Source organism: Dermacentor silvarum, chromosome 6, assembly GCF_013339745.2.
Source record: "Dermacentor silvarum isolate Dsil-2018 chromosome 6, BIME_Dsil_1.4, whole genome shotgun sequence".
Classification (NCBI taxonomy): Eukaryota; Metazoa; Arthropoda; class Arachnida; order Ixodida; family Ixodidae; genus Dermacentor; species Dermacentor silvarum.
In genome coordinates this window covers 24,130,071-24,142,160 of record NC_051159.1, presented here as the reverse complement: position 1 = coordinate 24,142,160, position 12,090 = coordinate 24,130,071, and the positions used below count along the sequence as shown (strand labels likewise).

General features: G+C 49.9%; 1 protein-coding gene across 1 annotated transcript; it reads left to right on the top strand.

Annotated features, from left to right (window-relative positions):
• The first annotated feature begins 623 nt into the window (after window positions 1–623).
• Window positions 624–11,295, top strand: LOC125946277 (uncharacterized). Its single transcript, XM_049668972.1, has 4 exons — window positions 624–792; window positions 9,897–10,395; window positions 10,941–11,218; window positions 11,265–11,295. The coding sequence occupies exons 1-4, from the start codon at window positions 713–715 to the stop codon at window positions 11,293–11,295; spliced, it is 888 nt and encodes a 295-aa protein (XP_049524929.1). The 5' UTR covers window positions 624–712.
• The last annotated feature ends 795 nt before the right edge of the window (window positions 11,296–12,090 follow it).

Below are 12,090 nucleotides of genomic sequence, written 5' to 3'. Positions count from 1 at the left end.
ACTAGTGATGCAAATTTTAATATACATTTTGCCAGGATATAGGTGGAAGAGTGGTTGACATGAGTCTATGTGTTAGAAGTGTAAAAAAAATAGTGATGAATGCTGTAAGGTGTTTGAGCGCTGTTTTGCGAACGAAAGGTGGGTGGAACGTTAAACTTCGTGTTCCCTTCATGTGTGTCCTTTGCTTGCATTTCTCATGTAACATCTTTCACTTTCAGCGTCCAAGCTGCGTGAGCCAATTACACAGAATAGGTCCTCCGGACAATATCACTCTATCATTGGCCGAAATTCTCAGTAGAGGGTACTAATATATATATATATATATATATATATATATATATATATACATATGTGTGTGTGTGTGTGTGGTCCCGTTCCTGCGTACTTCACGCACGTCTGCCAAGTGTGGGCCATATTCTAGGAGGTTAGGCAGCAACGACAACGGCGCAAAGCCTGACGAACCCATAATCACGAGTACGCTCTTGCCAAGGGTGCAGTTCGAGCTCCTCGCCGAGAGAGGCGCAAGGAGCTGGCGCCGAGTGAGGCGAGGTCTGTAGCAATGCGTCTGACCTCTCTCCCAAAGCGAGCAAATCGCCCGGCGATTCTAGCGAGGCGAATGAAAGGGCGTGACATTACGTCTCTCTCTCACTGACCGGCACCTTGATACCCCTCGCAGAGCTCGGTGCGTCACGCTCTCTTCCAAAAGTGGTTCATGAAGCTCCGCCCCACGTCTGGACTGTACGAGATGCTTCGGCCCAGGGGTTTCTTCTGGGGCCTCAACTACAGCAACAGGTGGGTGTGTGTATGTGCGTGTGTGCGTGTATACGTACCCAGTCGCCGCCTGGACCCTATGTCGGCAATTTCGTTCAGTAAAGCGAAAGCCACGCGGGGTTTAATCAGCCAGTGAGCAACGACTGCCGGCCGGTGAAGGAATTCTCCGCTGTCCGCAACTAATTCTTTTGTGGTCCTTCGGATCGACCGGTGTCACACGCAGAAGGATTAGAGGCGGATAGTGAGAAATAGTTTTACTTCTGGCTGCTATTTTTTTCTCGCTCTGACATGATGCGTAGCTTTGGCTACAGTGTATGCATCGGTTGAGACAGATATGCAGGTAGATGAACATGCAGGGGAACGGTGAGGTCAGTAATAAAGTTAACTTCACCGAACAACAGCCGGAGAACGCCCTACAGAACACGGTGTCATAGTGTATCTCTTGAAATACAAAAACGCTCGTGTGCTTCCGTTGTAGTGCACGTTAAAGACTTTAACCCCAGGTCGTCAAAATTAATCCGGAGCCCTCACTACGGCGTGCCTCATAATCTGAAGTGGTTTTGGCACGTAAAAGCCCAGAAAAAAAGAAGAAGAAAAGCCGGCAGATCCCACGCCATGTGGGAATCGATGTTATGCGAAGCAGTGTGCGTGGAGCCTACCAAGTTAACGAAACGACCATGAGAGCAACTAGACATAGGCGGCTCTTTCATGACCTACATGACACTCATGTCACGACATTCACGTCATGAGTCCTCAGCAGTCCCGTTAGCTACACCTAAGAGACCTTAGGGCGAAAGCCTTAGTAATACTCATGACTATGATTTCTACCATCATCCTTTATTGTTTCCTTCACTTAGCGTCCATGTCCGAACCCATTGCAGTGGTTTTTGAGTGTTAATCTTTTTTCGCTGAGTCATTGTCATTTTCCTGAGTCATGCTCATGACTATGACTTCTGCCAGCATCCTTTAGTGTTTGCTTCCCTTAGTACCCACGTCCGAACCCATTTCAGTGGCTTTTGAGTGTTAATATTTTTTCGCATAGTCATTGCCATTTTCGCTGAACCATGCTCATGACTATTATTTCTACCATCGTCCTTTAGTGTTCCCTTCTCTTAGGGCCCACGTCCGAGCCCATTCCAGTGGTTTTTGAGTGTTAATATTTTTTCGCTGAGTCATTGTCATTTTTGCTGAGTCATGCTCATGACTATGATTTTTACCATCGTCCTTTAGTGTTACCTTCACTTAGTGCCCACGTCCGAACCCATTCCAGTGGTTTTTGAGTGTTAATATTTTTTCGCTGAGTCATTGTCATTTTTGCTGAGTCATGCTCATGACTATTATTTCTACCATCGTCCTTTAGTCCTTTACTATCCAAAGGCCCCTAATCCTCCCGTACAACGCACGAAGTCCAACAGTGTCACTACACTAAATAATACACCCCAGCCCAAGCAAGATGGCTGCGCAAACTAGTCAGTTCAAAATGTGGCAATGGCACTGCAGGGGCTACCATCATAAAAAGGCGCCCCTGCAGCAATTTATTCGATCCCACCCCGAGAAACCGCACGTTATCCTACTCCAAGAAACGCTCACCCCCAACGTCACTTTGCCCGGGTATCGCTCGGAGATGAACAGTAACGAGGGGGGGGGGAGAGGTATCGCCACCCTAGTTAGTAACAGCGCTACGCACATCAGGCACGATCTAAAGATTACTGGTAACAAGATTGAATACATCATGACGGAAATCATTCCAAACTCTTCACTTGGCAATCAGAACAGCATCTTTATTCTCAATGTCTACAGCAGCCCTAAAGATCTGAAGCAAAGATTCAAGTGCCTACTTACCAAAGCAGTCAAACTAGCTCGAGACTAACCGTTAATCGTTGCCGGAGACTTTAACGCCCCCTACCACACTTGGGGTTACCCCTATAATACGAACAAAGGGGAAAGTCTATGGCGCGAGGCGACGGACCTAGAATTTACGCTCATCACGGACCCAGCATTCTCAACTAGATGCGGCACATCGACATGTAGAGACACGACTCCTGACCTCACTTTTGTTCGCAACACAACGGAACCCACCTGGGCTAACTTGAACCAAGACTTGGGTAGCGATCATAATATATTAATGATTAACTTACGGATTACGCAGAAGAGACTACGCAAATTTTCGGTCGTTGACTGGGACGAATTCCGTAAAATCAGAAAGAAAAGGGTGATTGGAGAAGCCAACCTAAGCTTGGAACAATGGACCGCACAACTAAGGGAGGACGTTGGCGCCGCAACTAAAGAGGTGCTAACGGATCTCCCGATCGACAAGATGGACAGCCGATTGGCGCACCTCATCGAAGCTAAACAATCTCTGCTCAACCGATGGAAGGGTCAGAGACTCAACCGTAGGCTGAGAAAGGAAATTGCCGAAACCAATCGAGCGATAGAGGAGCACTGCAAAACCCTCTCTAAGCAACAGTGGGATGAGGTTTGCAACTCTATAGACGGCCGAATGAGAAAAGGAGGAACCTGGAATCTACTGAAGCACCTACTAGACGAAACTAACACGAAATCGAATCAACGCAACACGTTAAACAAAATGTTGCACGTGGCGCAGAATGACTCATCCAAGTCGGAAGTTATTGTACAGCTAGTGAATAGGTACCTATCCGTCGAGGACACGCAGAAGCAACCTCCTCGATTGGAATATATGGGAACACACAACCCAACTTTACATGCTTAGTTCACAGTAGGAGAGGTCAGGGCGGTTTTGCACGATCTTAATGGGAAATCTGCCCCCGGTCCCGATAGGATAACAAATAAGATGCTCCGCAATTTGGATGATGACTCCATAGAGTATTTGACACAACTGATTAATGAGATGTGGAAGAGCGGTGATGTTCCTGGCGAATGGAAGACCGCCAACACCATTTTAATCCCAAAGCCGTGCAAGCCTCCTGGCCTCGAGAATCTACGACCGATCTCGCTCACATCGTGCGTGGGAAAGGTTGCTGAACATGCAATACTGAATCGATTATCTCGGTACCTGGAAGAGCACGAGGTTTACCCTCACACGATGATCGGCTTCAGACCTGGTTTATCTACGCAAGATGCCATGCTCCTACTCAAGAACCAAATAATCAGCCACAAGACTAGGGACACGAGAGCGATACTGGGACTAGACATGGAGAAAGCCTTTGATAATATCCTCCATACATTTATACTCGAAACCATTTCAAACCTCGGTCTGGGTAGTCACTTTCATCAATACGTCGAAGCCTTTCTCAGTGGAAGGATGGCTACGCTCAAGGCTGGGGACCTAACATCAGATACAATGAAGCTAGGCAACCGAGGCACACCCCAAGGAGCAGTCATCTCGCCCACTCTCTTTAATATGTCAATGATAGGTCTCGCTAGAAGAATCGAAGGCGTCGAAAGCATTGAATACACCATTTACGCGGATGACGTCACCATATGGTGTACTGGAGGCAGCGACGGAGAAATAGAAGAAAGATTACAAGAAGCCGTAAACGTCACTGAAGAGTACCTCATCCCAACGGGACTCCGATGCTCACCAAATAAATCAGAACTACTACTACACAGACCTAAGAGAAGAGGCCGCAAACCCAGGGGATGGATTCCTCCTGGGGAGAACGACATAACGCTCTATACCAGGAGCGGAAGCGTCATCCCAAGGGTGGACTCCATCCGGGTCCTGGGCTTGGTGATAGAAGCCAACGGGTCCAATAATCAAACGATTCTACGTATCGCTAAGAAAGTGGACAACGCAATTAGGCTTATCAAAAGAGTAACTAACCGCCGACATGGGCTTCAAGAAGAAAACGTCGTTAGACTGCTTCACGCCTTTGTGCTATGTCACTTCGCTTACGTAGCATCCATGCACGAGTGGCAGAGATCCGAAAGAGACAAACTCAATGCAATGTTAAGGAAGGTAATCAAGGTAGCTCTTCGGCTACCGATGTACTCGGAAACCGAAAGACTCATGCAACTAGGAATGCACAATACACTGGAGGAAATAGCCGAGGCACAAGAAAGAGCCCAGTTCTTTAGACTCTCTACCACCCGATCAGGAAGACAGATCCTCAAACGAATTGGTATACCAATTACTGCAATAGATAATAATCATAGAGAAATTCCTAACGATCTGCGGAAGAATATTACAGTCATGCCTGTTCCAAGGAATGTTCACCAGGTTCATAACGTGGGCAGAAGGCAAGCCAGAGCCAAAGCCCTGCTAGAGAAAGCTCAAAATCAGGCTGAAGAATGCTCGTTCGTTGACGCGACTTTCATGCCCAATAGACGAGCCTTCACAGCAGTCATTCTGAACGGCAAAGGTGAAGTCGTCAACTCGGCTTCCACGTACACCACGCAACCAGACATTGCAGAACAAGTAGCCATCGCATTGGCACTTTTAGACCAAAAGACATCCAGGATCCACAGCGATTCTAGGGCAGCCGTCCGAGCATTTGCCAAAGGAGTCATCTCTAGACAGGCCCTGGCAATTCTCGACGGAAAGGTCGTCAAACCCCACATGATCATCTGGTTTCCTGCTCATATGGGAGAAATCATCGGTGCTCCCGTGAACCTCAACGAATCTGCCCACAATGCTGCACGAGGACTTGCCAACCGCGCAGCCACAAGGCAAGAAGATGCTGAGGTTCCTGATTACAAGGACCACCTCCTCACGTACAACGAGCTAACCAAGCACTTCTACCTACAATGCAGGGTCTTCCCCCCTCCGCATAGAGCTCAAGCCATTACGCTAAGGCTCTTACAAACAAGAACTTATCCGAACCCTTTATTAATCAACAAGATCTATCCGGAGATATCTACTAATACAACATGCGATAAATGTAACTACACGATTGATCTAAGTCATATGCTCTGGCGTTGCTCCGCGTTACGCAGCCACAAGGACAACACTGAAGAGCGGTGGGACGCAGCTCTACGCAGTCTCACATTAGATGAACAGCTATGGGCAGTCCAATGGGCCCGCGAAGCGGCCGATAGGCTAGGCCTTTCGGTCCCAACGTGGGAGCGGCCCGCTTCGGGCTAGTAATCTAGCGCGACCCAATGGACCAAAATAAAGTTTTTCCATCCATCCATCCATCCATCCATCCATCCATCGTCCTTTAGTGTTACCTTCACTTAGTGCCCACGTCCGAACCCATTTCTGTGGTTTTTCAGTGTTAAACTTTTTCTCTGGGTCATTGTCATGGCCTACATGACGCGGATGTCATATTGTCAAGTTTAATAGACAGGCGGCTTCTAAAAGAGGCCGTTAAAGTAAGTCCGAGTCGTCGAACGGGCCGCGCAGCACCGACAAAAGACAAGGCGCTAGCTCGTGGACAAGACCGTCCTCGTCTTCTTCTGGGAGCAAAATGGCACAAGCACGTGGCATTACCCCTCCTCCCAGAAGAGCATCGACTCGATGCTAAACAAAACATTGACAGGCAGAAAGACTTGCCCCAGGAGAAACGTAATCGTCCGGAAACCACGACTATTATGGTGTGCGATGTGGTTTTAACCGCACGACGTGCACAATCTCAGGTCGTGGCTGTCGGCGTCGTGCTGGCTGGGTGCCGTCCAGAAGGACTTCATAATTGAGGTCACTCACTCGCCGTCCAAGGCGTAACGACTTTCTTTAGACGACTTGCCAGTTTGCCGCTGATAATCGAGTAGTCAGCGCCAGTGTCGATTAAGGCAGTAACATTTAGACCGTCGATCAGCACAGGTATACAGTAAAAGCTCGATGATACGAATCTCACGGGGTCACGAAAAATATTCGCATTAGCCGAAATTCGTGTCATCGAAACACAATTAAAACTACTGTCGAATCTCGATAATTCGAACTCGAAGGGGCCCGAAAATTTGTTCGAATTAAAAGGACGTATTTTTTAAGTATTCGTGCACCATAGCACGATGCACGAACGGTGCGAGTCGTGAAATATCGCGGCGCGCAAGCGCATAGCAAGCGCGGGCCACGAAACTGCCCACGCCGGCTAACGGTCGCTTCCCGATAACGACAGAAAACGAAGCTTCAGGGAGCGAGCGGGCGGCGCCGGCACACGGGTGCGCGCGGAGACCGTCGAAGGTGAGGGAGGAGGGCGGCAGGGAAGCGGATATGGCCGCGTCAAATCCGCCGCTTCGGTGGCTCCCCTCGCCCTCCCTCTCAACTCCCTCGTAGCTCTCTCACCTTTGACTCCGTGCGCACATCTCCGTGCGCGCCCGCCGCCGTGCTGGCGCCAGCTTATTTTAGCCGCCCCCTGAAGTTTCGTTTTCTGTCGTTATCGGGAAGCGAGCGTTTGCGGGCGTGGCAGTTTCGTTGGCCCGACTGTGCCTCCGCCGCTGCTTCCTTCTGCGCTGCTGCCGCAGCGTGCAAGGTCAACATGTGACTAGAAAATAGAGGAGAAGGGTTCACTGCCATTTTATCCGCGTGGCTGAGACGTGTGTGCTAGAATACGGTTGTCTAGAACACTCTAGTCGGCACGTACACGCTTGTTCCGGCGCGATGCAGAAACGGCGACCTTGCAATTTGAGAGAGGGGGGAAATTTCCGCCGCGGGTTCTTTTTTTTCTTTTCGTTCCTTCACGCGCGGCATTGAGGGGTCTCTCCTGAGCTTTTGCTCTATGACGGTGTCGGAGCAATGCCGGTCGGAGGCGCCGCCGCGCTATTTGGCGCGCTGCTAAGAGCATTGTCGGTGCGCGGTATGTTCGAAATAAGCGTGTTCGAATTAACGAGATTCGACTGCAGCTAAATTAAAGAGTCAGAGGTGAACTCACTCAGGCACATGTACGTAAAAAGCATTTATTTCTTGAAGCGCCACCGCTTCAAACTCTTCGCGCCCAGTCGCGGAGTCCGCGCTGTCCGGCGCCGCGCCTCCGCACCAAAAGAGAAGGAGAGAAAGCGCGTGACTGCGCGCTGTTCTTTTTCGCGGCCGTCCGTGGGGCGGCGTTTATTCGTATCAACCGACGCAGGCTGAAAATTGATTCGTAACAACCGTTCTCTAGCACGTTGCAAAGTAATGGGGCTCGGCCGGGACCACAGAAAAATTCGTATCATCCGGAAATTCGTATTAGCCGTGATCGTATCATCGAGCTTTTACTGTATTCATGGAAAAGCTGTCTCCCGCCTGAGACACCGGCGTCGTCAAGTCTCCGTTGGTCTGAGGTCGCTTCAATTGGAGGTCTTCGGCTCGTCGAGTATCAGCGGAATCGCCGCGAAATGTTGTTGACGTCAGTTTTCCAGGCGAGGGCTCGGAGAGCGTCCTTGCGACATCCGACTTGCACCTCCCGAATAGGATGGTCGTGGTGACGGCGATAGCGACTGGCGCCTTGATGACGGTGGCGCGCGCTGTCGGGCGATAAAATCTTCAATCTCGGGTGGCCGCTGTCAGAAACGTGGTCGGGGCGAATTTACAGGAAACCCCTGGAGTCCAAGGCGACGGCACAGGCAATCTCGGTATAAATGACCCGCCTCACCACAGTGGTAACAGAGCGGTCGTCGGTCGTGCATGCGCCAAATGTCCGATTTACGTGCGGCCGGCCGAGCCTCTCCAAAATAAGGAACCGCCTGCGCTCACTGAAGCGTCGCATACGGGGTGACGGCAGGTAGCGGCGCTGGTGCAGGGATAGGGGCAATATGACATTTTTGTCATGACCTATCACTTATGTTCTTCATACACTCGTGTCATAATATATCAATTTTGGTACCTACCAAGTTAACGAATTGACCGTGAGAGCACCAAGATGTAGGTGGCTGTTTCATGACCTACATGACACACATGTCATGATATTCATGTCATGACATATCATTTATGTTCATCATATACTCTTGTCGTAGATGCTAATTTTGGTACATACCAAGTTATGAAACAACCATGAGAACACAAAGTCGTCGGCGGCTAGATAGATAGATAGATAGATAGATAGATAGATAGATAGATAGATAGATAGATAGATAGATAGATAGATAGATAGATAGATAGATAGATAGATAGATAGATAGATAGATAGATAGATAGATAGATAGATAGATAGATAGATAGATAGATAGATAGATAGATAGATAGATAGATAGATAGATACGGTCAAAGTAGCAAATGTTCGCCAAGAAATGCTTCGCATTTAAAAGAAGGCCCCCGGATCACGCATGACGTTACGCTGGGAGCGAGCCTACTCCCATCGCACGTGACTGTGTCCGGTCCCTGCGTGGCTGCGTCGAATTCCTGTAAGCGAAATATGCAAACAGTTCTATACGTGATCAGAAAATAATGCCGGTGGGTGAGATGGCGGCCGGGACTGTGGTATGCTACGAGACATTGTGTGTTGCGATGGCGATGGCAGCTCGCGAAAACGCAGGTGAATACGAGGGCAGTCCTCAGCCCGCGGTGCCAGTGCTTCGACAGGAGGACGCCTGTTCGTTCGGGCCTCGACAAACTAGAGACCTCTAGTCGACACGTTGGCCGCAGTCCGAGGCACCATCCTCGAGGAAGTGTTACGATGCGCCACGGCTCATCGAACATTTTCGCTGTGGTCCGTTGTCTTGCTTTGAAAGATGAAAAGTTTCAATAGAACAGAATAGCCCTATACGTATCGAAGCCACGGGTTTTGTTTACTCAGTACAAACAATTGGCTGAGGTCGTTGTGCATGATAGCGCTTCGTAGTCTTTTTATGCATTCGCTTTTGTGCTTGCTTTCTTTCGGCATAACTACCTTGTGGGCCTTTTTATCTGCCTGTTTCTCACTCGTCTCCCCATTACGTGGAGATAAGAACGACATAGACGTTTCTGTTTTTCATACTTATACCAAAAGTCTCGCTGCATCCAACAAAAGTCTCGCGGCAATCCAGAATAAAAAGTGATAAATGCTAGGAACCATCACGCGTTGTTAAACTTGTATTTATATGTTAGTATAAATAAAAGACGCTTTTACCTGCTCGAACTAGAGAAATATACTTTCTGTCCACAGATACGGAAGCACTGATGCGAGCATGTGCCCGAGAAATCTGATCAAGCAAGCACACTTTTAGGATTCTGAAGCTAAAACTGACTTTCAAATGCGCTTTCTAAATGTGATTGTGTTAGGTCTTTACAGTTCGGTCGGGTCTGACCGCAGGCCACGCGAATGGCAGATGCCCCGACGACTGCCGCGTCTGTTTCTGCCGACCGACGACGAAGGTGAGCAGCGGTATGACGAGGCGTCCCGGCTGTTCTCGGGCCTACACGTGAACACCGAGCCACCGAGCAAGACGACGACGGCGCTGATGCCGTCGGCCTTCCGCCTTGAACTGGAGCAAGACCTTTTCGCGTCACTGGAACCCCAGTCGCCGGGACGCAAGCGCAATCTGTCCCCCGTCCAGTGCTGCGAGTTCCCGCCGGTGACGTCGGCTCCGCAGTCGGTGGACGACCTGGTCTCCGTGGGCAGCCCTCCTTCCTCGCTTCCCTCCATCGCGCCGGCGGACTTGGCGGACTCCATCGCGCGGCGAAAGTTCGACAGCATGAATCCGGTCGTCTGGCTGGCGCCGGGGAGAGCTGGGGAGCAGGCCTGGCAGCAGCCAAGTGTCAGCGCCTCTGCCGCACCGCCTAGCGTGTGGGACGGCATGTACTGCCAACAGGTACGTGCTTTCGATGGTGCGTCACGGTGGGTGACACCCCCGCCAATGCCGCAGCACTGTATTGCTGAAAACCTGCATGATTGTAGACGCCGATAGGGGTTGGTATACAACATAGGCATAAGGTATCACCAACTGTTTTCAGATGGAAAAAAAAAAGTTGAATCTTAGACAAATTACGACGAGCAGGTGATGGCCGCGACTGGATGAGGAGGAGGACATTCCAGTCTTTAGTAGATTCTCAGCAGGAAAACGACTTCGAAGATGTACTTGTGTGCGATCGTAGTTGCGGCTACCTGAAGGGTTATGACCAGCACGTTGTGATTGTCGTAATCGAAGATGTCACTCCCGTGGCAACAGGATATGGTAGACCACGGCTCGTAGAGCGCGAAAGAAAAGACCAACCGGTACGTAGGCTGCAGGACTGATATCTGCACGTGCGCTCTACCCGAATGCTTGCTTTGTTCTTGGCTCAATGTGAGCTCGAGCCGTGGCGGACGCTGCAAGCTCTTTGTTTGATTGAAACCCCACCGCCGTTATCTGCGCAGCCGTCGGCACCAGCTTCCTCAGCCATAACAACCACGTCCCTGACTACGACGACGGCGTCGCAGCCGACAGCGGCGGCGCTGGTGGAGCCCGTCGTGGATGGCTTCCAGTCGCTGTCACTGTCGGGCGAGTCGTTCGTGCAACCTCAGCAAGAAGAGCAGCAGGAGCAGGTGGTGCAACAGTCATTGCAAGAGCCGCCACAACAACAGCAGCTGCTGCACATGCTGCAGGCACCACTGCAAGAGTCCCAGGAGCAGCAGCAGCTGCTGCAGCAGGCGTTGCAACAGGCTGTCACAGATTTGTTTATATCACAGACAACACTGCAGGGCAGTGTGCCGCAGGACTGGCCGAGATTGATGGATGCCGGAGGTAAGTTGCCGATGAGAATCCTGGCTTGCAGTTTCTTACTAAAATACTAGAGGCCAACTCCGGCGCTGGGATTGTTACGCTACAGTGGGAATGATGGTGATTACATGACATTTGTTTGATCTCCGTGCTTACAGTTCCATGTTTGCCAAAAACACTCGTCTGGCGATAGTGGTAAATTGTGCGTGGAACACGTTTGTCGGTTCGGAGGTTCTTGCGTCTTCATTTACTACGCTCTACCTGCCTTTATTGGGCGTAAATTTCAAGGAAAGCCCGTTCTTCTACACGCAAAAGGCAATAGGTCTCGGCGCACAAGCAGAACAACGGCAAACTGTTTCATTTATAGCGCAATAACTCGTTGAAAACGATAGATTCGTACAGTCGCAAAGTCGGTTTAAGTCAGAAGCACGATGTTTCAAAGGCCTCGCCAATTTAAGCCAGTACGTCAATGGGACGTCACGGAATTCCAAGCATTTGCTTGTCGGATAAGCCATTTCGGTGAAGCTTTCGAAACCAGATGGTTAGAGTTCATTGGTTCTTTTAGAATGAAGTGTGGTTATTCCTTACCGAATTATCATACCCGAGTAGTCGTTGTGTAAATCCGTGATGTCACGGTGACTTGGTGCGGGAAGTTCAGGGCAGCGTCATCACCACTCTTTCGTTACTGCGTGTCTTCAAAGCGAAGCATTCTTTTTCTCGTGCCAGGCACATTGCGGTTATGGGTATACATAGGTTCCTGTCTCGCCTCATTTTCTGGACGCCTCAATTAAAGAAACAAAACGTTCA